The sequence below is a fragment of the Equus asinus genome, chromosome 8 (assembly GCF_041296235.1).
Source record: "Equus asinus isolate D_3611 breed Donkey chromosome 8, EquAss-T2T_v2, whole genome shotgun sequence".
NCBI lineage: Eukaryota > Metazoa > Chordata > Mammalia > Perissodactyla > Equidae > Equus > Equus asinus.
This window is the reverse complement of record NC_091797.1, coordinates 21894911-21921779: the sequence shown is the minus strand read 5'-3', so window position 1 is coordinate 21921779 and position 26869 is coordinate 21894911. Positions and strand designations below refer to the sequence as shown.

The 26869-nt window shown below is 43.3% G+C and overlaps 2 protein-coding genes across 4 annotated transcripts in view; one reads left to right on the top strand and one right to left on the bottom strand.

The window, feature by feature from the left end:
- Positions 1–13: 13 nt before the first annotated feature.
- Positions 14–3924, top strand: POLR1C (RNA polymerase I and III subunit C). 2 transcript variants are annotated; one of them, XM_014837442.3, is made up of 9 exons: positions 14–198; positions 324–395; positions 1847–1954; positions 2210–2342; positions 2520–2639; positions 2730–2882; positions 3064–3213; positions 3330–3446; positions 3559–3924. In XM_014837442.3, the coding sequence occupies exons 1-9, from the start codon at positions 130–132 to the stop codon at positions 3675–3677; spliced, it is 1041 nt and encodes a 346-aa protein (XP_014692928.1). In that variant the 5' UTR covers positions 14–129; the 3' UTR covers positions 3678–3924. The 2 variants fall into 2 exon arrangements, with proteins under 2 accessions (XP_014692928.1, XP_044632682.1); XM_044776747.2 differs by lacking the exon at positions 1847–1954 and having other exon boundaries at positions 43–198.
- The window catches only part of XPO5 (exportin 5), a 55657-nt gene continuing 32640 nt past the window's right edge, over positions 3853–26869 (bottom strand). For both annotated transcript variants that reach the window (XM_014837436.3, XM_014837438.3), the window contains 12 exons: positions 14297–14397; positions 12280–12376; positions 11279–11415; positions 10471–10568; positions 9680–9726; positions 9130–9227; positions 8439–8501; positions 7544–7626; positions 6998–7105; positions 6724–6861; positions 6362–6526; positions 3853–6199 (listed from right to left, as the gene is read on the bottom strand). In XM_014837436.3, the coding sequence (XP_014692922.2) occupies positions 6062–6199; positions 6362–6526; positions 6724–6861; positions 6998–7105; positions 7544–7626; positions 8439–8501; positions 9130–9227; positions 9680–9726; positions 10471–10568; positions 11279–11415; positions 12280–12376; positions 14297–14397 (1273 nt within the window). In that variant the 3' untranslated portion in view covers positions 3853–6061. The remainder of the gene's footprint in view (positions 6200–6361; positions 6527–6723; positions 6862–6997; positions 7106–7543; positions 7627–8438; positions 8502–9129; positions 9228–9679; positions 9727–10470; positions 10569–11278; positions 11416–12279; positions 12377–14296; positions 14398–26869) is intronic.

Below are 26869 nucleotides of genomic sequence, written 5' to 3'. Positions count from 1 at the left end.
TGGACGGAGGCGGAGCGGAGTCTCGCGATATTTAAGATTCCAGGCGGTGGTGCGTTGCCACGGAGACGGAGGAGGGCGACGAGAACGCACGCGCCGGTTTGATGCTCTAGTCACGTGCAGGCGTTGAAGATGGCGGCGGCCCAGGCGGTGGAAGAAATGCGGAGCCGCGTGGTTCTAGGGGAGTTCGGGGTTCGCAATGTAAGTCTTGTGGCCTTGAGCTCAGGAGGAGAAATGAGAGCGGAACAGGGATGAGTTGGGATCGGAGTGGGGACAGGCTTGTGCTCCCTGCCCCTTTGCGGCAGACTCGTCTTTCTTTGCCCTAGGTTCATACGACGGACTTTCCCGGCAACTATTCCGGCTATGATGATGCCTGGGACCAGGACCACTTCGAGAAGGTGGGTGGGGTGCGAGAAGGTGGGAGATGTGAGGAACGGACCGTGTGATCTGAGCAGCCTGTGCCTTAGAAGCTGCCCTTGGGGGTTCGCGCCGTTCACAAAACGTTTATTGAGCAGTATGCTAGGCGCTCTGTACACGGTTTCTGCCGTTTTCTGCGAACAAGAAGTTCAGCCTTGTTGAAGAAGAGCGCGTGTAAACAAATGATTCCAGTGTAATGTGGTGAAAGCGGTTAATAGCAATAAGGAAGGGTGGGGGTGGGGTATCCCGCAGAGGCACTTAGTTTAGAATGGGAAGGGGGCGTAGAGGTATGGAAGATTTCCTTCCTGAAGGAGATGACGTCTAAATTGAGCCTTGAACGCTAAGTAGAAGCTGAGAACAGCGAAGGGCGAGGAAGAGCTAAGAACAGAAGGCTGAGTTATAAAGGCTTACGTGAGCTGTGCTCCGGGAATGTCCAAGCAGTTCATTATTGCTAGAGGGTAAAGTGGGCTGGCGAGCGTCTTAGGCACCGTAGGTCTCTAGGGAGCTTTTGAAGAGCTCTTAAACAGACCTGATCAGATTTGCAACCTTAATGGTTGGGAGACAATGAATTTGAGGATCATCATATGGGGCAGGCCTATTTGTCACAGAATTGCATAGGGGAGCTGAGGTTGAAGGCATGAACTAAGATTATCATCTCGGAAATAGAGCCAAGGGGAGATAGAAGGTAAGTTTGGTAATTGCTTTGATATGGGCTGTGAGCTGGGAGTGTCAAATGACCTAGCTCAGGGAACTGCTTCGATGGATGATGGTGTCATTTGCTGATGAGAAATGGGTCTGGGAAAGGGGAATGATGATGCAGTTTCCTGTGTGTGGAGAAGTCTAGAAGAATATATGTTTGAAATGAGATCAGAAGTGAGATATAATTTTGAGAGTTGTCAGTACAAATAGTTGCTAAAACCACGAGTGTGGGTGAGGTCACCCTGGAGAGACAAAAACCTGGGAAATAGTAACGTTATGGAGTAGGTGGAAGATAGTGAATTTAGGATTTATCAGAGAAAAGAAGGAAGAGAACCAAGACTGGTGCTCTGAAATGAAGGCAGTAGTTTGAAAATAGAGGGAGTCTATCAACAAATGCCAAATGCAGCAGAGTTTAGTGAGATAGGGATTACTAGTGTCACCTAAACTAAGCAGGATGGAAGCCTGTTCTTTAGTAGGAGGGTAGTGTCTGAGGATGGACTGGCTGGAAGCTGTATTGTAGAGGGTTTTAAGTGAATGGAAGATAAAAACAGGGAGACTTTTTAAGAGACTGGTAAAGGATCGGAGGAGAAAGAGAACACCTAATGAGGGACGTGTGGGCCAAGGGAAGTTTTTGGATGAGAGAGGACGTTAATACGTTGGGAGGAAGATCCATCCGGGAGGTGTCGACTCTGCAGAGGGCAGGCTTCATTTAGTTTTTTTCCTGTCCCTTTAGAATTTCCGTGTGGATGTAGTACACATGGATGAAAACTCATTGGAATTTGACATGGTGGGAATCGACGCGGCCATTGCCAATGCTTTTCGACGCATTCTATTAGCTGAGGTATCAGTGGGCATGGTGGCAGGAGTGGAGTTGCTTGGGGGAAACCATGCCATCACCTCACCTGTAGAATTGTCTCAGCTGCCTCTTTCATTCTTTCTGTAGTTTTGCTGAGCATTCCTCCTCATTCTTCGTAAACTTTTCATCAAGCCTTCTTCTAGGAAGTGGTCTCTCCCCATCTCCCTGTGTCAGGAGGTAGGGAGTAGAAGGAGAGTCTGTAGGGTCTCTGAAGATAAGTGATGTTATTTTCTCGGGCAGGTGCCAACCATGGCTGTGGAAAAGGTCCTGGTGTACAACAACACATCCATTGTCCAGGATGAGATCCTTGCTCATCGCTTGGGGCTCATTCCCATTCACGCTGATCCCCGTCTTTTTGAATATCGGAACCAAGGTGAGTGAGTGAGAGAGTGAAATTTTGGGAAAAGGGGAGCAGCTTTCTTCTGAAGTAGATTCTAGAATCACACTGCCTATGTTCACATCCTGGCTTGACCACTGCATGACCTTGAACAAGTTACTAATCTTTTGGTACGTTAGTAGTTCTTATCTGTGAGAACACTTGCCCTTGCAGGAGATGAAGAAGGCACAGAGATAGATACTTTGCAGTTCCGGCTGCAGGTTAGGTGTACTCGGAACCCCCATGCTGCTAAAGATTCCTCTGACCCCAGTGAACTCTACGTGAACCACAAAGGTGAGTAGCGGTAGCGTGAGGGAGAAGGCCCACCTGTTGGTGGGGACTAGTTTTAGGGACTGAGGTCTTCTGATGTGCTTCTCCCTCCAGTGTACACCAGACACATGATATGGGTGCCCTTGGGGAACCAGGCTGACCTTTTCCCAGAGGGCACTATCCGACCAGTGCATGACGATATCCTCATTGCTCAGCTGCGGCCTGGCCAGGAGATTGACCTGCTCATGCACTGTGTTAAGGGCATTGGTAAGAACCATGTCGGGCATCCTGGGCAGGAGGGCAGTTCAGTTACAGTGGGGCGAAGTGTCTAAAAGGTGATCAGCTGAGGTGTGCCTGACAGGCAGAAAGCCAATGGGCGTTTGCTCTTTGTGACTTAGGGAATGTGAAGAAGGGTTTCCCACAGACTCTGACTTCCCTCTTCCTCCAGGCAAGGATCATGCCAAGTTTTCACCTGTGGCCACAGCCAGCTATAGGCTCCTGCCAGACATCACCCTGCTTGAGCCTGTGGAAGGGGATGCGGCTGAGGAGCTGAGCCGGTGCTTCTCGCCGGGTGTTATTGAGGTACAGGAAGTCCAAGGTAGGGTATTTGGGATGCTGTTCCGGTCAGGACCTAAAGTCTGTTCTCTTTGAAGGTAGCAGAGAGAAATAAAAGCTCTGGGCTTGTGTATTTATAACATGGTTTGTTTTCATTAGGTAAAAAGGTGGCCAGAGTTGCCAATCCCCGGCTAGATACCTTTAGCAGGGAAGTCTTCCGGCATGAGAAGCTAAAGAAGGTTGTACGGCTGGCTCGGGTTCGGGACCATTATATCTGTGAGTATCAAGTTGGGCGGAGGGGGGCAGGTCCAGATGTGGAATCTAGCAATAACTTACACAGGAGCTCTTGCAAGCCCTGCCTGGGCTAAAGTCTCTCTTTGGTCCCCAGTCTCTGTCGAGTCAACAGGGGTGTTGCCACCAGATGTGCTGGTGAGTGAAGCCATCAAGGTACTGATGGGGAAGTGCCGGCGGTTCTTGGATGAGCTAGAGGCGGTTCAGATGGACTGAAGTTTCCAGACTTACTGGCATGGCTGGCCTCGGATGCTTGCTCCTGAGGCAAATGGAAGATTTGGGATTCTGGCCTGCCCCCACAGGAGTGCTGTGGAGAGCCCAGTGTAACCAGGGGTCTTCGGTTTTCTGGGACAATCACCACTTCATCTGGAGTCAATACATTTTGTTAAATGTGCCATAAAATGTGACTTTTATGCCTTTGTAAGGCCTTAATGTAAATAAATTCACCACTCAAACAAAAAACCTTTTTTTTTGGTCAGAGACCACTTCTTGAGTTTTGGCCCCAAAAATGGGGCCTCACCTCAGAACAGGTTTGGCATCATTGGCCTCATTTAGCAGTTAGGAACACTGGCTCAAAAGTCACTGCAGGTCAGGGCTAAGTCCCTCTGAAGCCTCACAAGAAATGCCAAATTGAGGTGGTTCTTTGGGGGGGCGAGCACAGTCACAACCTAGAAAAACATTGTGCCACTGCAATCCACTACCTCCTGGATTACCAGAGGAAGTTCCTGGGTAGAAAAAGGGTGGTTTGTAGTAGTCAAGTGACATTGCTGTCAAGGGCCACATGAAGAGCAACAGCAGTTCCCTTTGAACAGTCGCGGAGGGTCAGGTCCAGAGGGCACCAACCACCACACAGTGAGAATGGTCCGGGCTGCCTGGTCTAGGTGTGTCAGGGATGGAAATCTTTTTCTAGCTGGCATACTACCTCCATCAGTCACACTTCTTCCTGTCCAGTCCCCTTAGCAGGATGCCCATGAGGAAGAGTGACCCTAGAGCACGTCACTGGTTTGAAAAAGGCAGATGGCGCCCTTTCTGTAGGAAATTGAGATTTTTACTGACATGCAGATGTGCTTTAGAGTTAATGTTTCTACAAAAGGTTCTATAAACAATAGAAAACTTCTAGCATGAAGTCACAGGATGTTAAAAATATTACAACACAATAAATACAACTATGCCCTCCACAGCCCCAACCAGAGAGGAGTAGGCAGCATCAAGCCTGGAGGGAAACATGCGTTGAGATGGCCTTCACAGTCAACAGGAAGAAGCCCAGAGCACCACCCAGAAAAAGGGTGTGGGACGAGTCTGTGCCACAGAACAGACAGACAGGACTCCAAGCCCTGTTTCCCCAGCTTCGCCTCTTCCCGACCCTACCTGCCTGGGAGCCTACACCAGCTCACAGCTCTAGCTTCGGTCCACGCTGCTCCACTCAGTCTTTACAGAAACCCTTTTCAATGACAGGCCTCTGTCATTGTGCCCAACTCATGGACACACTACATGGTGTCTGTATAGATTAAGCCTGTCTATGGCCAGCAATGATCTCAAGGCTAGGGGGTCCCACATCCATGTCCCCTCTGCTCACGGCCTTGTCCAGTGACCTCTAGAACAGCCTGGAGACTCACAGGTCGATGGGAAGGCATATTCTTTTCTTTTGGAAATGGCCCATGAGAGAAGTGACCAGGGACCTGAAAGAACATGGGAATTTTGAAGGCACCTGGACTCAGCTAGTCCAAGGAGAGGAGACCAAGTGGCTTTGCTAGCTGCTTGTCACAGATGTAGCCTAGTTGGCCTGCATTATCCTCATGGCAATGGCATCATGTGACACTAGATAGGGTACTGTGGCTCTTGTGCCTGAGTGGACTCTGGGGCTGGGAAAACCACACTGAGGGGTCATTCACGGAAGGGCAAGATACGTGAGATCTAAGGGGGACGTTAGCACTATAGACCCTGGCCCAGCCCCGGTCCCTGAAGATACTACACTTGAAACTGTGTCCAGAGCTTACCAGTAGCCTGTATCAGGGATTCCATCAGGTAACCAGATCCTTGCTCAAAAGAAGAGGGAACTGGCCAAATTCAGTTCAGCACTCGGCACCTGACCCAGACATGCCCCTGGGGGATGGGGAAGGTTCCCTGCCAACCCAGCAGCAAGGGGGCTCAGTGGGCCTTGCAGTGGTCCAGGAGAAACTCTGGCACAAGCAGGTCAGGGCCGAGCCCTCTCCGCGAGCCCGGCTAGTCGCAGTGTCAGGGACGGCAGCCCTAGTTAGCACTGCAGAGCTGTATGGCTATGTGGGGGTGGGAGGGCTTGGGGAGAGGGGCCACTCTGCTCTAGCTTTTCTATCTAGGAAAAGCCAAAACTCCCAGTAGAATGAGAGATACCTGGGAGATCTAGACAGAATGGTCTAAGCCCTGACTCCCTTTCTTGATACTTGAGTATAGTTACTTCTGGCCCTGCACAGGGCCCACTCTCTCCAGCTCCAGACCTGGAGCTCTCTCCAGGCTGACAACGGTGGAAAGTGAGGCGGCAGTGGAGAGGGGCCTAGACATTAGCTACGAAGGGGAAGAAGAGATGACAATAAAGGCTGAGGAAGGATGCCCAAAAGCTTGATTCAGGGTTCAAAGATGGTGGCCAGGCCGCCCTCCTCGTTGTCCAGCACCTCCGTCTCCAGCATTGGCTTTGTTTTTTTGAAAAGTGAGGGAAGATTCTTAATGTGAACTTCCTTTCGAAACTGCTCTCCCAAGGGTTTCTGTGGAAAACAAATGAGAAAGAACTAATGCAGGGCCCTGGTTGTTGTAAAGATCATCTCACCACGATGGTCAGCCACACAGCCGGTTCTGGCGTGCCCATACACACGGTCTAAGAAGACTGCAAGGGTGGCTGGGAGCACTAAGGAAGGTGCGCGACCTACCCCGATGCAGCCAGCAATGAGGCGTTTGAATTGGTCCTTCCGGCGCTTGTCAGCCACTTTCTGCAGAGAGGGGTTCAAAAGCTTGCAGTCAAACTGGTCCAGAGAGTCCTTCTGTATTTCAGGGATCTGCTCCATTACAGCTCTTATCTCCAGGTACCTGGGACGCTGAGAAGTGGTGATAAACCCAGTCAACGTTGTAGGTTTGGGCGCTGCCACCTTCCCCATTCCCTGCCACACCCACCTGGCAGGGGCAGCGCTAGCAACTTGGCAACAGCCTACATTTAGGAGAAGGCCCAACCGATTGGGCACAGGCTCTGCTGGTGAAGCTGCAACCACCCTGCCCCCTTGCTTTCTCCACTCACCAGCGCCTCGTATATCTGGAAGGCCAGATGGACCAGGGAAGCCATGCAGCCGTCATGCTGCCCGTGAGTCTGTAAGCCCTTCAGCACGCTGGTGAAAAGCCATGTAACGGCATCTGCCAGCAGTGTCCCTGACAGCACCTGGGGAGACAGCTGTGCTCAGGGCCAAAGGGGACTCTCTGAAGGGCCCAGCACCCCAGTTCTTGCAACTGATTCAGTCAATCCTCATGACCCAGAGCTTTCATAAGGGGTGAGGAGAAGGGGTGATTAACCATACTTGTTTGAGGAGAGGCCAGCAGAGCTGTGTGGTCGTCCTCTGGCAGGACAGAGTATCCTTCCAGGCCAGGGAATTGAAGGCTGTAATTAATAGCGCCGTACAAACATCCTAACGGAAAAGGGTGAAGGATTACAATGAGAAAACAAGCGCAATGTTCTCTCAGTATTCTTACGCATTAGGAGTTTTAATAGGTAAGCAGGAAAATATTTCCTCTCTTTATGTATATCAGGCAGTCAAAAAGAAGAGAAAACAATATAGAGAGAAAACCTACGTGCAGGAAGGAGATGGAGCTCAGGCCAGGGGCAGCTGCACACCAGGGACTGGCATCAGTGTGCCGTGCGTTTCCTGAGAGCCTCTGCCCATGGTGCACGGGAGACCCTGGGGCCTCGCACTTTCCCCGTCTTCTGGGGGCTTTAGGAACAGGGACTTAACTCATATAAAGGAGTATTACCCAAAAAACTTTTTTGATGGCATCACAGTGAGAAAAGTAGAAGCTGACTCCACAGCCAGGAAAGCAGAAAACCATCACCTGCCCCCTCCACCCACCTCATGCTTCATCAGACATTTGCCCAGGTCCGTGAGCTCTGCCATGGCCGAGGGGGTCACCTCTGTGGCCATCATCTCTTCATCTGCAAGCAGAGAGCAGAATGTTAAGCTCCACTCTTCCAGAACAGAGAAGACTATCCTGTTCTGACAGAAGCCCACGAAGTAAAGGACAGTTGAGTATACTGGGCTGACGTGGTTCAGAGTACTAGGACAGCCCCCAGCCTCACAAAAGGGTGTGGAGGCCCCTGCCCATGGCAGATCTAGCGATGCATCCAGCTGTACAGTGGGAAATAGTGGGGAACAAGGGATTTTCTGGACAGTTACTTAAAAAGCTGCAAATGCCAAGGATCTTTTATTGCTGAAGAAACATTTGTGGACCTGCTGTAGCAGGGACTGACTTAATTACTGGGGCATAAGAGGAACAGGACAAAGTCCCTTCCCTGATTGGAGTTTACATTCTAGTGAGGGAAACAAATAATAAATGAATATACAAATAAAACATAATGTCAGGTAGTGATAAGTGCCATGAAGAAAAATAGAGCAGAGGAAGAATACAGGGTGGTTGGGGTTGCTATTTTTGACAAGTTGGTCATGGAAGACCTCTTGGAGATGACATCTGAGCAGAGATCTGAATGAAGCAAGGAGACAGGCTATGTATACAGTGGGAGAAAAATCATTCTAGACAGAAGAAACAGCAAGTGCAAAGGCCCTGAGGTGGGAGTATGCTGGAGGAATACAGCAAGAGGGCCAGCACAGATGAAAGCCAGATACACAACATCTCACCCACACGACTGTGAGAGAAACAGTTTCTATGGGAACTGACCTGGTTACAGAAGGGACAATATTTATTAGCCTAAAGACAGACCTCTAAGGGCCATGCAACAGGCTCACTTACCATCTCCATCTGCAGGGGGAGCAGTACCGTGCTCAGCACCTTTCTTTGAAACACAGCACACCGCTAGAGCAAGAAAGCAGGGTTACTGGGCTTACTAAGGCCAGATAACAGCTGCCTCAGGCCGATGGATCCCAAAGGGACTCTGGGCAGGTGAGGAGGGGGGAAGGTGGGGTACTGTGCAGGCACAAAATCGCTTCACCAGAGGAGACAGAGGCATTCGACCAGACTGTGTTCTGGTTCCTCTTCAAGTTCAATTAACTAGAGGGAAATTACAGAATTCCCTGAGAGTAAGTGACCCGGAGAGGATGCCTGACACATCCTCGGTCTACTCTGCATCTCAAACAAACAAAATGACCAAAATATAAAAAACCAAATTAACCAACGTCATGTCCAAGAATGAAAATTTTTCCCTATTTTGACAAAGCTAGGAAGTTATTCCTACCATTAACCCAAATTTCTCCTGCTATTTTAGACATTTCCTCACGATCTGGCCTTGGTATGAATGCAATTCACTTCACAATTCATAAAGTGTCCTTAGGTTGATTTAAGGACTACCTAGTTTCTATCTAGTTAATTATTTCTTGTCAATCTGAAGTATTACTGTAAACATGCCTTATAATGGGGTTGGGTGACCAGGTCTTTTTCCAGAAAAATTCTTCTCTACTACCCTGGATTCCCACATGCCACTTACTGATTAGGTCCATGACTTCTCGGGTTAACATCCTCACCAGTTGTTCCTCCAGCATCTCTTGAGACTCTGGATTTTCATCTGCAGGCTCATCTTCTCCACTGCAGAAAACCAGGGGGCCCAGTTCCATGGGAGTGCAAAAAGGGGAAGGACTCCTTAAGTAGTGACCCTAACCAGACCCTCTGTGTCCACTTCCTTCTCCTGGCTTCCTTCCGGTCTATATTCTATGTAAATGTTGGGAATGGACAGCAATGATCCACTGAGGGACATTATTACTTGTGACTATATCCAGTTGGACAGAGGGTACTGGATCAAAATTCTAAGTAGATAAGGATGTGTCACCATCCTCCTAAGGCAGCCAAAGATCCCCCCAGGAGAGCTTGATCTGAGTCTGCCTAATGGTTATAGACAAGCCATCTGCCATCTAGGCTGAGAACGCCTAGAACCTACTGCTGCTCTAGCCCTGGACAGTGGAATCTTCCCTCAGCCCCCCTTCCACCTCCTACCCCAATCCTAGCTGCCAGCTCATCCGCCAAGAAGAGATGTTCCTTACCACAGCAGGCTCCTCTGGTTGATGACTTGCCATTTCTGGGAAAGCCTCTGGGAAAAGAAAAGGAAATAAACACTAGCACTGGGGAGAAGGTTGGAAGAGAGAACATTAAGGTCCACTTCATGCTTAGAATTAGCCAAGGATGATTCCAGGCTTCAATGACAGTGCCTTGGAGACCCTACCAGATATGGTTTCTGTAACCTCTCCCACACCCATGATGAGGGCAGGATAGCAAACAACTCTTTGCTTTGAAAGGGTCAACATTTTAGAATGTTTGGGTCTCTCGGGACACATCTGTTGTCCACCCAGCTGGTTCCCCTGCTTAATTCCAGAGTCATGGAAACAGACCCAGGGGAAACACCCCCCTGATGACTTCTCAGTCAATAGGACGTTGGAAGCTGAATCTGAGCCTACAGGTGCCTCGCGGGCAACTGAACCAGTTTAGTTCTTGGGGGGCTGCTCAATCCACTGCAGCAAGGATAGTCTGCTGGGACAGGACGGCTGGGCAGCCATCCTGACAGGCTGAGGAGACGACACTCTCAGGAGCTCCTGACCTGCAAGACTCACGAGAGGCTGCCCTTCCTCTTTGAATGTCTATTCAAGTCCTTTGTCCATTTTTGAATCAGGTTTTTTTTGTTGTTGAGTTTTGGAAGTTCTCTCTCTATTCTGAATATTAATCCCTTATCATATATATGATTTGCAAATACTACTCCCGTTCTGTGGGTTGCAATTTTACTCTGTGGACAGGACTTTTGCGAAGTCCTCTTTGCTACCCTTTCTGACCGATCACTTACCATGTGGAGGTAGGTGAAAAGAGGTCCAAGGATGGGAGACACCAGGGCTTCATAGTGCTCCGGGGGACAGAAGAGTACCAGAGGCTTCACAAAGACCCATGCCACGGCAGGTTAAGAAGGTTTAGCACATGAGTACACATCCCTCTCATTCTAAAGCACCCCTCCCTCACCTGCCAGGCAGCAGGCTGCACCCTTGGGCAGAGTCAGCCCCCCAAGGACTTGTAAGATGCCAAAAACATCCTGTGCTAATAGGCAAACATCTTCAGGCTCTTTTCTGAAAATCCTAAGCTGCATGGATACTCAATTCTATTACATTTTTAGTTTAACTTTCCTTTCTACTAGGCTGCACATTATGGGCATTGGGTTGCCTGAAAGTAGGGAAGAAAAAAATAGGAAGGACACTCTTACAGTAAACTCTCCTTGACTATTCTCCTTAAACGATAACTTCAGGGAAGAAAGACACTCATAAAAACAAAAAAAGGTCCAAATGAGAATGAAGAAGAGCCTTTTCAAAGAGGAAGCACCTGACAAAATATAGCAAAGGGATAAAGCTTCATCCTTCCTGTTTCCAAGAAGTGGGGTGGTAAAGATTTACCCCTAAGGAGACAGAGCTTTCAGGACCCCCTGGACTGCCTTCATGTTCCTCCTGCTATTTACTTCAAGCGTCTTGTAACGCGGGTGTTATACACTTAGATAAATGATTCATCTATTCCACGCAGCCCAGCTCCGCCTCCTCTGGTGCCTGCGAACTATTCCTGTCTTCAATCTTCAGGCCCTGTGGGCTATCTAGGGACTTTTGAAAGGATATGAAGCATGGGTCTGAGTCGGTAGTCAGGAATATTGTTCAAGTTGACGAAGGCCGAGCTGAGGAGCTGGGTAGCGAGGTGCTCCACGGTGTAGAAGTCCTGCTGCATGGACGGGCCCGCCTTCCCCAGGATATGAAAACTGGAGGGAATATCACGGGCAACGACAAACACAACACGTGTTACTGCCGACCTCACTGCCCCAGGAATTTCTGGTCTACATTAAGACTTTACAGCTAGAGAAGCACCTGTATTTATTCCTTAAGAAATCTGTAGCTTAATCGCTCTACTTCAAACATATGAACTTAATCTTTTATCAAAAGTGAAAATAACACCTCCCTCTGCTCCTCACTTTTAAGGAAACTTCTTGGTAGCAGATTCAGCATCTTTTTAAAGATAGAAATAGGTACCTAAGATCAACAGTAGCCTTCATTACTTCCTAAGTAATACAGATTTACAGTGGCGATCTCTTGTTAGCCTGGCTGCCTAGAGGAGCACTGGGTTAGTGAGGCCAATGCCCTGCATGTGGTGGTGGACGGGGCCAGTTACCTCCCCATCCTGCAACCAAAACCCAAAGACAAAATCTGGCCAGCCACCTCCCAGTGTCCCATGACAAGTAGGCTACAAGCAGTGAGTGGGCTGAGAAAATGCATCCCCCCACTAGATTTCCTACTTTGGTCTCATCACTTTATACACTGGAGAGCACACCTACCTGTTTTTCTTTTAAAAGTTAATTATAAAACATTTCAAACATACATAAAATTACAGAATATAACAGACAAGTTGGACATAAAATATCAAGTCATGGCTAGGACTGAGGCTCCTATGACAATTATAAAAAAGCAAATGCAAGAAAGCAGCCTGTTCATTTTGATTTGACACTAGAATCACTAGTTTCCTGTCAAATTCTTACCTGTACACTAGAATTCTAGATCAAAAGTCCACCCTATGGCCATTCCTAACTAATGCACGTCTAGGAACTATAGAGGCAGCATTGGTTCCTTACCAGTTTTCATAGAGGGTGCTGAAGAAACGCTGCATTCTTTCCAAGACTGTTTTGTAGACAGGATAGTCATTCAGTTCCAAGAGAGGCTGAGGTAATCCTACAGAGAAAGACAGGCAGGGACAAGCTGCGTCTCTGCCCAGAGTCTCACCCTGCCAACACCGTGCCGCAGGCAGCCGTGGTTCAGGGGTTGGCGTGAGGAGTGTTCTAAATGAAAGCAGGTGGCTACGTCTCCTGACAGCCAGAGCCGCTAAGGGCTCACCCACCTTGGCAGCAAAAGGTGAAAGCTATTAAGTACCCAGGCCTTCAAACTAGACTTGGCTACTCCAACTTTCGCCTGCGTTTCTCCTGAGAGGACTTGTATCAAAACACAAAACGACAACTCAAAATGATCTCTCCATAAAACAAGAGGCTGCCCCTCATCCCTTTTTAAGTTGTTGAACCTCTTTTTCAAGCAAAATTTTAAGTAAATGACCAAGATGTATAGCAGATCAAAATGAAACCCACCTACCTCAGCATAACAACTGCCTTCCAAGACCTACACTTCTATGAGAGCGATTCAAGTCTTGCTCATGGTTGGAAGCTGCCAGAAGGAATTGTTGGTCCATTCTAGTATGTTTTGGTTGACCACATATTTCTATAGCAGGAGTTCCTGGCTTAATTTGAATAACTGAATGTGGGAGAGGGGAATGGGTTCTGAAGCAACACCTGTTTTTTATATTAATGGCAAAGTATTTCTTAGAAGTTCTGTTTTTACTGGTGCCTGCAACATGGACCTTAAGTGTAACGGTGCCAAAGGAAATGGCCCAGGACTGTGTAGGCCAAGACAGACAGGAGCTTCGGAGAGGCAAACTAACATCCTCTCTTTCATTAATGTCACAGATGAGGATGCTCACTAGATTGCTTAATCATAGCCACGCCCAGGCAGACGTTATGGCCAGGAAGGAGCTACCGAGAGGGCTGTGATGGTGAGCCAGGACGAAGCTTCAGCGACTGGGATAAGGTTGAGACAACTCTGGTTGTCTAACTTGCTCTCTGTGTTCCAGCCACATGAGTTACCCCTCTCTATTCCCTGGACATACGAAGCTCTTTCCTGTAAGCCTCAGGGTCTTGCACCTGCCATTGTTTGCCCAGAATATTTAGCATCTTCTCTTGCCCCCAACCTGGTTAGCTCCTTCTAGCCCTCAAGTCTCTTCTGGGCGGCAGTCTTCTGACCTCTCTCCAAGACTGGGTTAGGTCTCCCAATAAACCCACTCACAGCCACTTTCCTTCACAGCATATATCACAATTATGATTGCACAGTTATTTGCCACTAAGTAATATGAATTAAAGCAACATTTTAATCAAGGTAACAATTGGGAAACGGCTTAGAATCTATTAAAAAAAAATTTTTTTTTTTTGAGGAAGATTAACGCCGAGCTAACTGCTGCCAATCCTCCTCTTTTTGCTGAGGAAGACTGGCCCTGAGCTAACATCCATGCCCATCTTCCTCTACTTTATATGTGGGACGCCTACCACAGCATGGCTTGACAAGCGGTGCCATGTCTGCACCCAGGATCCAAACCGGCGAACCCTGGGCCACCAAAGTGGAATGTGTGCACTTAACCGCTGTGCCACTGGGCCAGTCCCTATTCAAACATTTTGATAATATATATAGTATTTTACTGATTAAAGCTATTTAAGCTTAATTGTTTTAATACTTTTTTCCATAAATGAAAGTCAGGAAATATTCTTCAGGTCAAAAAACCAGTATATTTATAATCTAAAGGCTCTCCCACACACCACTACCTGGAGGGGTTCACATGGGCAGGGGGTGGGGGTCTGCTGCCTCCGAAGACCTCTGTATGCTAAGGTGATGAAGCAGACGCACTTGTTCCTAGAGAGCGGGTAGGAACTCCATATACTCCTGAACAAACAGGTGGTCAAAGTAGTGCCGGGTGCAGAAGGAGGTGACAAGGCACAGAGAGAGCCCATTAGAAATAAGGTGAACTTCAAGAAAAAAAAAGGTTAGATATCTTACCTAAAATAGCAGACTTTTCCGCTTCAAGCATATCCAGAGCCTTTGTGAAAGGCTCTGCCATTTTGGCTAGCATTTCTGGTGCATATAAAGTATTGTGAGTTCTGAAAGAAACAAGGATGCTCTGTGAACTTTTCCTTGTCTGCCGCAGAAGGAAAGAGCGGGTTCACCTTGTAATTCAGTGATACTACACTTCCATATAGAAAGATATCCCTGTTAACACTACTCCTGGCTGGGGAAAGAAAAGAAGGTATAAACGCGATTGAAATCTTCCCCTGGAAAAGCGAATAGGCTTAAGGCTATTTAGCTGCATAGTATAAAAACCTAAAAGCAATCAAGAGAACCAAATCCTGAGATAGCAGCACAACACAACAGACTGAAGCTAGAAAGCAAAAATGAAAATTTGAACCCTGACACAATGCCTGGCGCTCCCAGTTTTCTGCCCAACAGACACATAGGATGAATATCAGAGGCACTGTGGATGCCCAGGCAGGAACGCACGGCAGGCAGGAATGTGCTCCCATTTTTCAGATGTTTTGTTTCCATTCCAAGAGCATGGACCTTCCAATGCTCTGACAGTTGCTTCTGCCTCCTGGAGGAACAGTGACAATTCCCAGTATGTTCGTCTGTTCCCCATCAAAATGACTTCCCGGAGCAGTTACTGGCTTTGTGTGAGTAAGGAGCACTGACTGTGAACCTGATCTACCTGCCATCCACAGTGGTCCCCTCCTGCCCACAGCAATGGCACCACTGAACAATCTATAGCCAGAGAGAATACCTGCCTAATTTTCTTTTAAAAGTTAATTATAAAACATTTCAAACATGCAGAAAATTACAAAATATAAAAGATACCAGGCAAGGTTAAATATTTAAGATGCACACTGACCAGATCATTTTAGACTATGCTTATTAAAAACAAAAGCCTCAACATTGGTTTTTCAATCTAACCATGTACACTCACCGGTGCACTCATTTAAACTGCCTTTTACAACACTACTTAATAAGTTAATTCAAGGTTATTTCTCCATCTCCCTACTGAGAGGTATTGTTTGTCTCCACTCTTTTGCTTATATAAAGAACACAGCAATGAGCTTTTCTGCAGAGGTCTTCTTGGGTACACGTCTGAAAGTCTCTCTGTGGTGGACATAAACAGGTAGAATTACTGGATACTAGTTCTTTGCAACTCAGGGGTTGCAAATATCTTCTCCCAATGTGGCCTGACTTGCTTATATTGACATCTGCAATAGGCTTTACTTTTTTTTTTTTTTGTGGTAAAACAAATAGAACATAAAAGTGACCATTTTTAAGGTACAGTTCAGGGGTATTAAATACCCTCACACCGCTGTGCAGCCATCACCACCACCCGTCCCCATAACTATTTTCATCTTACAAAACTGAAACTCTGTACCTATTAAACAATAATTTCCCATCCCCTCATCCTGCTAACTGCTGGCAACCACCATTCTACTTTCTGTTTCTGATTTTGGCTAGTCTAAGTATCACATATAAGTGGAATCATACAGTATTTGTTTTTCTGTGACTGGCTTATTTCACTTCACAAAATGTCCTCAAGGTTCATCCACATTGTAGCATACTACAGAATTTCCTTTCTTTTAAAGGCTGAATAACATCCCATTGTGTGTGTGTCTATGTATACATATACATATATATGTATATATATACACACATACATACCACATTTTGCTTATCTGTTCATCCATCAGTGGAAGCTTGGGTTGCTTCAACGTTTTAGCTATTGTGAATAATGCTGCTATGAACATGGGTATACAAACTATCTCCTCAAGACCCTGTTTTCAATTCTTTTGAGTACATACCCAGAACTGAAGTGCTGGATAAAATGGTAATTCTATTTTTAATTTTTTGAGGAACCTCCATTCTGTTTTCCATAGTGGCTGAACCATTTTGCTTTCCCACCAACAGTACATAAATGTTCCAATTTATCTACATCCTTGCCAACACTGGTTACTTTTTTAAAAATAGCCATCCTAATGGATGTGAAGTGGTATCTCACTGTAGTTTTGGTCTGTACTTCCCTAATGATTTGTGATGCTGAGCATCTTTTCATGTACATTCCTATATCTTCTTTGGAGAAATGTCTATTTAAGTCCGTTGTCCATTTTTGAATCGGGTTTTTTATTGTTGTTGAGTTTTGGAAGTTCTCTATATATTCTGATTATTAATCTCTTATCAGATATATGATCTGCAAATATTTCTCCCATTCTGTGGGTTGCCTTTTACTCTGTGGATAGTGTCTTTTGATGCACAAAATTTTAATGAAATCCAGTGTGTCTATTTTTTCTTTTGCTATCTGTGCCTTTGGTGTCATATCCAAGAACTCACTGCCAAATCCAATCCTGTGAAGCTTTTGTCCTGATTTTTTTTTAAGAGTTTTGTTTTAGGTCTTACATTAAAGTCCTCGATCCATTTTCAATTAATTTTTGTATATGGTGTTAGATGAGGGTCCAACTTCATTCTTTTGCATGTGGATACCCAGTTTTCCCAGCACCATTTATTGAAAAGACTGTCTTTTCCCCATTGAATAATCTTGGTACTTTTGTAAAAAATTATTTGACCATATATGTGAGGGTACAGGGGGCCGGGCTGGTGGTGTAGTGGTTAAGTTTGTGCACTTTGCTTTAGCAGCCCAGGGTTTGCCGGTTTGGATCCTGGGTGCAGACCTACGCACTGCTTATCAAGCCATGCTGTGGCAGGGTCCCACTCACAAAATAGAGGAAGATGGGCACAGATATTAGCTCAGGGCTAATCTTCCTCCAAAAAAAAAAAAAAGACACCATATACGTGAGGGTTTATTTCCATGCTCTCTACTCTATTCCACTGGTCTACATGTCTGTCGTTATGCCATTGCCACACTGTTTTGATTACTGTAGCTTTGTAGTAGGTTTTGACATCAGAAAGTGTGAGTCCTCCAGTTTTGTTTTTCTTTTTCAAGATTGTTTTGGGTATCTGAGGTCCCTCGAGATTCCATATGAATTTTAGGATAGGTTTTTCTATTTCTGCAAGAAATGTCACTGGGATTTTTTGAATCTGTCATTGAATCTGTAGATCGTTTTGGGTGGTATTCACAGTTTAATAATATCGAGAGTCTTCCAGTCTATGAACATGGGATGCATTTCCATTCATTTATGTCTTCTTTAATATCTTTCAGCAATGTTTTATGGTTTTTATCGTAGAAGTCTCTCATCTCCTTGGGTAAGTTGATTCCTAAGGGTTTTTTTTGATGCTATTGTAAATTAAATTATTTTTGTAATTTCCTTTTCAGATTGTTTATTGTCTTGTGTATTGAAATGCAACAGATATTTGGGTGTTGGCTTTGTATCCTGCTACTTTGCTGAATTCATGTGTTAGTCCTAAGAGTTTTCTTGTGGAATCTTTAGGGTTTTCTACACATGAGATTGTATCAGTGGCAAACATAATTTTACTTCTTCCTTTCCAATTTAGATACTTTTTTTCTTTCTTTTTTGTGCCTAACTGCTCTAGCTAGAACTTCCAGTATCATGTTGCATAGAAGTGGTGAAAGTGGGCATCCTTGCCTTGTTCCTGATCTTAATGGAAAAGCTTTTAGTCTTTCACCAGAGTATGATGTTTGCTGTTTTATTCTTTTTTATATAAATATGGCTTTTATTATGTTGAGGTGGTTTCCTTCTATTCCTATTTTGTTGAGTGTTTTTATCATGAAACAGTGTTGAATTTTGTCAAATTCTTTTTCTGCACCAATTAAGATGATCAAGTGGTTCCCCCCCCTCATTTTGTTGATTTGGTGTACTATACTGATCAATTTTCATACTTTGAACCATCCTTGCATTCCAGGAATAAACCCCACATGGTCGTGGTGTATAATCTTTTTAATATGCTGCTGAATGGTTTTGCTAGTATTTTGTTGAGGAATTCTGCATCAGTAAGGGATGCTGGTTTGCAGTTTACTTTTCTTATAGCATCTTTGGCTTTCAGGGTTATGGAATTTGTCTGGAATCAGGGTTATGCTGGTCTCATAGAATAAGTTAGGAAGTGTTCCCTTCTCTTCAATTTTCTGGAAAAGTTTGAGAAGGACTGGTATTAGTTCTTCTTTAAATATTTGGTAGAATTCACCAGTGAAGCGATCAGGTCCAGGACTTTTCTTGCTGGGAAGATTTTAAATTACTGATTCAATTTCCTTACTAGTTACAGGTCTATACAGATTTTCTATTTCTTCATAATTTAGTCTTGGTAGGTTTTATGTTGCTAGGAATTTGTTCATTTCATCTAGGTTATTCAGTTGTTTGGATACAATTGCTCACAGTACTCTCTTATAATGCTTTTTATTTCTGTGGAATTGGTGGTAATGCCCCACTTTCATTTCTGATTTTAGTAACTTGAGTCTTTTTCTCTTAGTCCACCTAGATAAATTTTGTCAATTTTGTTGATCTTTTTGAAGAACCAACTTTTGCTTTCACTGAGTTTCTCTATTGTTTTTCTGTTCTCTATTTGTTTATCTCTGCTCTAATGTCTATTATTTCCGTCCTTCTGCTAGCTTTGGGTTTCGTTTGCTCTTTTCTAGATTATTAAGTTGTAAAGTTAGATCTTTCTTGTTTGTTAATGTAAGTTTTTATAGCTATGCATTTCCTTCTTAACACTGTTCGCTGCACCCCATAAGTTTTCGTATATTGTGATTTTGTTTTCATTTGTCTCTAAGTATTCTCTAATTTCTCGTGATTTCTTATTTGATCCATTAATTGTTTAAAAAAATGTATTGTTTAATTTTCACAATTTTGTTAATTTACCAGTTTTCCTTTCATTACTGGTTTTCAACTTCATCTCGTTGTGGTCAAAGAAATTTTGTATGCTATCTTTTTAAATCTACTGAGACTTAATTTGTGGCCTAATGTATGGTCTATCCTGGAAGAGGTCCCATGTGCACTTGAGGAGAATGTGTATGCTGCTGCTGTTGGGTAGTGTTCTGTAAATGCCTTGTAGATCTAGTTGGCTTACTATTCTGTTTAAGTCCTCTTTACTTACCTTCTGTCTGGTTGTTTTATCCATTATTGTGATTAGGGTACTGAAGTCTCCAGCTATTACTGTATAACTACTTCTGCCTTCAATTCTGTCAATTTTTGCATCATATTTTGATGGTCTGTCTTTAGGTGCGTAAATGTTTCTAACTGTTATATCTTCTTGGTGTACTGGACCTTTTATTAATATATAATGGCCTTGTCTTTTATAACCTTTTTTGACTTAATGCCTTATTTTGTCTAATATTAATAACACCCCTTCCTCCCCATGCCTACTCTCTTTTGGTTACTGTTTGCATGGAATATCTTTTTCCATCCTTTCACATTCAACTTGTTTTGTGTCTTTGGATCTAAGTCAGTCTCTTGTAGACAACATATAGTTGACTCATGTGTTATTACCCATTCTACCAATCTCAGTATTTTGATTGTAGAGTTTAATCCATTTGCATTTAAAGTAATTACTGATAAGGAAGGACTTACTTCTGTTAACGTGCTATTTGTTTTCTATATGTCCTATAGTTCTTTTGTCTCTCATTTCCTGCATTACTGTCTTCTTTCATGTTTAGTTTATTTTTTATAGCACCATGTTCAAATTCCTTTCTCATTTCATTTTATGTATATTCTATAGCTATTTGTTTGTAGTTGCCCTGGGGATTTCATTTAACATCCTCAAGTTGTAAGAGGCTAATTTGAATTTTTACCAGCTTAACTTCAATAACATACAAAAACTCTGCTCCTTTACAACTTTGTCCCCACCCCTTTCAGTTGTTGATGTCACAAAATTACATCTTTATACACTGTATGCTCCAAAACACAAACTAATAATTCTTTTAAATGCATCAGTCTCCTAAATTATGTAGAAAACAAAGTTGAAGTTATAAGCCAAAGTTACAATAATACTAGCTTTTACACTAACAGGGTTTTTTCTTTAAATGTACTAGTCTCTTAAATCGTGTAGAAAACAAACAAGAAGCACCATTACAAACCACTGTTACAATAATACTAAGTTTTATAACTGTCCATATATGTACCTTTATTAAGATCTTTGTTGCTTCACACAGCTCGGAGGTACTGTTTGGTGTGCTTTTATTTCACCCTGCAGGACTCCCAGGAGCGTTTCTCTCGGGGCAGGTCTAGTGGTCACGAACTCCCTCAGTTTTTATTTATCCGAGAACGTCTTAATTTCTCCCTCACTTTTGAAAGACAATTTTGTCAGATATTGGATTCTTGGTTGACAGTTATTTTTTTCTTTCGGCACTTTGACTATATCAGCCGACTATCTTCTGGGCTCCAAAGCTTCTGAGGAGAAATCTACTGATAATCTTATTGAGGATCCCCTGTGAGTGATGATTCACTTGTCTCTTCCTGCTTTCAAGATTCTTTCTGTCTTTTGAAAGTTTGATTATAATGTGTCTTGGTGTGGATCTGAGTTTACCTTACTTGGGGTTTGCTGAAATTCCTGAATGCTTGTATTTATGTCTTTGATCAAATTTGGGAAGTTTTCAGCCATTATTTCTTCAAAGATTCTCTCTGCCCCCTTCTCTCTCTTCTCCTTCTGGGACTCCCACGATTGAGAAGCTAGGCCACTTGATGGTGTCCCCCAGGTCCCTTAAGCTCTGTTCACTTTTCTTCAATCTTTTTTCTTTCTGTTCCTCAACCTCAATAATTTCACGTTCACTGATTCTTTCTTCTGCGTGCTCAAATCTGCTTTTGAATCCCTTCAGTGAATTTTTCATTTCAGTTATTGTATCTTTCAGCTCCAGAATTTGTCTGGTTTCTTTTTAGGTTTTCTATCTGTTTATTGATATTTCCATGTTGATCACATGTCATTTTCTTAACTCTCCCCACATCTTCCTTTAGTCCTTTGAGCATCTTTAAGAGTCTAGCATATCTACCATTGGGTCTTTTTCAGAGACAGTCTCTACTGATTTATTTCTTCTTTGAATAAGCCATACTTTCCTACTTCTTTGTATGCCTTGTGATTTTTTGCTGAACATCGGGTATTTCAGTCTAATAATGTGGTAACTCTGAAAATCATATTCTCCCCCTTCCCCAGAATTTGCTGTTTTTTGATACTGTTTGTTTTTTAATTTTCTGATTGGCTGTCTTTGTGCCAAAGATCCACCTGAGGTGTAAACTTAATGTCTTCCCAGGGTCTTTTCTGAGCCTTTCCCTGGGCATGCACAGACACTTTCTAATTTTCCCTGTGTATGTAGTTGTTTTGGAATGTATTCGTTTTTAAAGTCTGGCTCCCAAAAGGGGCAAAAGCAAAAAACGAAGGGGGAAGGGAAGGGCACTGGCCCTTTAAATCTCCTGAGTCACTTCAGTCAGATGGGAGAGGCCTGCAACAATGGGGGAAGGTACAACAATGGCTGGCTGCCTCTTTGTACCTCTGTGGTCAGAAGCAGCAATTAGTGATTAAAGCACACATCTCTGATATTTGGAGTACACAGTCCTTTCTGCTCACCCTGACCCCTGCCAGCCGTGTGCAAGCTGCTCTAGGAATATGTGCACAGCTGCCTGCCAAGGGCTGGGGGTGCACGATGGGTAGCTGCTACTGTGCTAAGAGCTGATATTGACCAGAATTAACCACAATCTACTGTTTAAGTTTTCCCATGGAAGTTGCAAGTTCTCAACAGATTCCAGAGTTCCAAAATAGTAACATCAGACCCATTCTGCCAGAGCAATTTTTGTCTAGGGGAGATAGATTCCTGGTGCTTCCTACTCTGCCACTTTTCCTGGGCTTTACTTGTAATGTAATCAAACTTATCAATCTTTACCTTATGGTTTGTTCTTCTTGTGTCTTGTTTAAGAAATTCACTACCCTAGGGGCGGGCCTGGTGGCTCAGCAGTTAAGTGCACATGTTCTGCTTTGGTGGCCCAGGGTTCGCCGCTTCGGATCCCTGATGCAGACATGGAACTGCTTGTCAAGCCATGCTGTGGTAGGCATCCCACATATAAAGTAGAGGAAGATGGGCATGGATATTAGCTCAGGGCCAGTCTTGCTCAGTAAAAAGAGGAGGATTGGCAGCAGTTAGGTCAAGGCTAATCTTACTCAAAAAAAAAAAAAAAAAAAATCACCACCCTAATACCCTAAGTATGGTCTAGAAGTTTTACCTCCAGGGTTTTAATCCATTTGAAATTTATTTTTGTGTACGGTGACAGGTAGGAATCCAATTTTTTCTTCCCATGCAAAGCCAACTGTCCCTGCACCGTGAATTTTTTCTCACTGACCTGTATTACTTCTGTCATAGATCGATCTGTCACACATACCCTAAGAGTCTTTGTAGACATTTTTACTATTGTGTTGAACCCAACATCACCTATCAAAAATTTCTACTAAAAAAAACCAGTATCAGATTAATTTTCTAGACCAGGAGTCAGATAGTAAATGTTTTAGATTTAGCCAGCATGACTACTCCTCCCTGTTGCTGAAGCACACTGGCAGCCACAGACAATGAGTAAACAAATGGGCAGGGCATGTTCCAATAAAACTTTATTGACCAAACATAGAGGCCCATTTTGGCTGTGGTTTGCAACCTCTGCTCTATACCAAATTATTTATCTATAAGAAATATTAAGTAATGTAGACTAAGTTAAACAGTGCTATAGAAATGCAATCAGCACAATCCAAACCAGGCGAAACTACAAGTACAAACCCAGTTTTTTCAACAAATAAATCTGAAAAGAAAAGAAGGCAGGGCAACTTATAAATTTAGAGATTTAAGAGATATCTCAATCAAACACTATGTATAGACCTCGTTTGGATCCCGAGTGAAAAAGAACTAAAATATTTTGGAGATATTTGAACACTGATTGGATGTTTGATGATACTGAGGAATTACTGTTAATATTTTAAGATATAACATTGGGAATGTGGTTATATTAAAAAGACACTACTAGATTCAATTGACAGCCTTTTATTTATAATTTCTGCATCTATCTTTTCTATTGCAGCCTATAATTTTCCTCTTTGGCACTGTCAATGTCTAGTTTTGACATCACAATAAGCCTCAAAATGAGTTGTGGAGCACTCCATTTTTCTATTATCTGGAAAAAATAAATGATGTGATCATTGAAGGTCTGATAGAACTCACATGTAAAATCATCTAGAGTTTCTTCGGTCTGATTTAACTACTGGCATAATTAATGGCTTCAATCTCTTTTTCTATCTTCTTCAGTTAGTTATAGTAAGTTACATTTTCCCTGGGAATATCCAGTTTTTTTCTTAATTAAGCTTTCAAATTTACTAATGCTATTATTGGTATTTTTAAACACCCAGCTTTATTTTTATTAAATTTTTTTTATTGAGGTGAAATTCATGTAACATAAAATGAACCATTTTAAAGTGTACAATTCAGTGGTATTTCATACATTCACAATGGTGTGCAATCACGAACATCTAGCTAGTTCCAAACATTTCTATCACCTCTCCAAAAAACCCTCATACCCATTAAGTAGTAGCAGTTAACCTGCATTTTTCCCTTCCTCTAGCTTCTGGCAACCACCAATTTACTTTCTGTCTCTATGGATTCACCTATTCTAGATACTTCATATAAAGGGAATTATACATTATGTGGCCTTGTGTCTGGCTCCTTTCACTCAGCATCATGTGTTCGAGGTTCATCCACGTTACAGCATGCATCAGTACTTCATCACATTTTATGGCTGAAGAACATCCCACTGTGCGTTTATGCACTATTTTGTCTATCCACTCATCCAGTAATGGACATTTGGGTTGTTTCCATCATTTGGCTATGGTGATACAGTGCTGCTAAAATATTCATTAGCAAGTATTTGTTCAAGTATCTGTTGGCAATTCTTTCAGGTATATACAGAGAAGTGGAATTGCTGGAATATGTGGTAATTCTACGTTTAACTTTCTGAGAAATTGCCAATTGTTTTCCATAGTTGTTGAACCATTTTACATTCCTACCAGTGATATACAAAGGTTCCAATTTCTCCACATCCTTGCCAACAACTGTTATTTTGGTTTATTTACTGTTTATTATTATTTATTATAACCATCCTACTGGGTGTGAAGTGGTATCTCATTATGGTTTTGATTTGCATTTCCTTAATGACTAACGATGCCAAACATCTTTTCATGGGTTTGTTGGCCATTCATATATCTTCTCTGAAGAAATGTCTATTCAAGTCTTTTGCCCATTTTTTGATTGGGTTGTCTTTTTCTATATGTCTATCCTTATACCAGTACCAAACTATTTTGACTACTATAGCTTTATAGCGAGTTTTGAAATTGAGAAGTTTGAGTCCCTCAACTTTGTTGTTCTTTTAGTTTTGGCTTTTGGGGCCCCCTTGCAATTCCATATGAATTTGAGGATCGGCCTTTCCACTTCTGCAAAATAAGTCATTGGAATTTCAATAGGGATTGCAGTGAATCTGTAGAGTGCTTTGGGCAGTATGCCATCTTAAGAAAATTAAATCTTTCAATTCATGAATATAGGATGCCTTTCTATTTATTCAGGTTGTCTTTAATCTCAGGAATGTTTTATAGTTTTCAGTGTGTAAGTCTATTACATGCTTGGCTATATTTATTCCTAGGTACTTTATTCTTTTGAATGCTATTATAAACGGAATTCTTTTCTTTTTTTTTTTGGTGAGGAAGATTGGCCCTGAGCTAATATCTGTTGCCAATCTTCCTCTTTTTGCTTGAGGAAGATTGTCACTGAGCTAACATCTGCGCTAATCTTCCTCTATTTTACGTGGGATGCTGCATGGCGGGATGACCAGTGCTAGGTCTGCACCTGGGATCCGAACCTGCAAACCCCGGGCTGCCAAAGCAGAGCACATGAACTTAACCACTATGTCGCCAGACCAGCTCCAAAATGATTTTCCTAATTTCCTTTTGGAATCTTTCATTGCTGGTATATAGAAACACAACTGATTTCAGTATGTTGATCTCGTATCCTGTAACTTTGTTGAGTTAGTTTATTAGCAGTAGTAAATTTTTTGTGCTTTTTGGGGGACTTTCTGTCATTTGTAAATAGAGATAGTTTTACTTCTTTGCCAATTTGGATGCCTTTATTCTTTTCCTGGCCTAATTGCACTGTCTGGGACTTCCAGTACACAATGTTGAATAGCAGTGGTGAAAGTGGGCGTCCTTGTCTTGTTCCTGATGGTAGGGGGAAAGCTTTGTATCTTCCACTACTGAGTATGACGTAAGCCATGGGTTTTTCAGAAAAATAATTTTTCCTGTTGGAAATTCCTTTCTAGTCCTAGTTTACTGAGTGTTTTTTTTTTGAGGAAGACTAGCCCTGAGCTAATATATGTGCCCATCTTCCTCTGTTTTATATGTGGGACACCTGCGAGAGCATGGCTTGACAAGCGGTGCGTAGGTCCATACCCGGGATCTGAACCAGCGAACCCTGGGCTGCTGAAGTGGAATGTGTGAACTTAACCACTGCGTCACTGGGCTGGCCCCTGCTGAGTGTTTTTATCACAAAAGAGTGTTGGATTTTGTCAAATGCTTTTTCTGTGTCAATTAAGATGATCATGTGGTTTTTTTCCTTGTTCTCTTCATTGGTGTACCACACTGCTTCATTTTCATATGGTGAACCACTCTTACATCCCTGGGATAAACGCCACTTGGTTGTGGTGTATAATCCTTTTAACGTGCTGTCGGAGTCACTCTGCTCGTATTCCGTGAGGCTGCCCACAACTCTGCCTCAGCCTTTACCTCCTGTGGTGTGGAGCCCAAGGACTGGTAAGAGGTGCCTTTCACTTTTAAAAACTACCATTTTCCATCTTTTTAGTTTTTTTCTTTTTTTTTTTTTAAAGATTGGCACCTGAGCTAACAACTGTTGCCAATCTTTTTTTTGGTTTTTTTTTAGTTTCTGAATTAGTTTTTTCTTGGTTGTCTGGGAAGACGGCTAACATCAGGAAATGATTTCTGATAAAATCAATTCTTCCTGAGAAGAAATTCATAGTCTTAAGTTTGATGGGGAGCAGATGAGCTATCTGTTTTGTATTCTTTAAGTGTGATTGTGACCCCAAGATATAAATAAAAAACAAAAGGGTTAAAGCATCCTATGTCAAATGTCCCTGATGCTACAACAAAATCTTGTATTCTTCAATTCTTCATAGTCTCCTCCTCCTCCTCCTCAAGGAGACGGCACCATGGTGGCTGCACCTCTAACTCACGAGCAGGCGCAGGAGGACTCAGACTATATACTGCTCCGACACCTCTGACTCCAGGTCAGGTGCTCACAAGCAGAGACATCCACAACCCCCAGTAATATTCAGGCTCCTGAAATATCACCTTTCCTGACAGACTTGCAAGTTAGAGCTCTGTGCTTCCATGTTAAGAGGAACTAGTTATTGCTTGGCAAAGAAAACGACAATCAAGTAATGAAAGTTTTAAGTTTTGTACAATCTGTACCTATCTGAAATATTCTTTGTATCACCAGCTAAGAGTATAATCACTACGCTAAACAAGATTTTACACATAGAAAGATTTTGATAAAAAATATAGAAAATATATGGAAACAATATAACAAACTTACAGTTAACCAAAAAGCTGTTATCA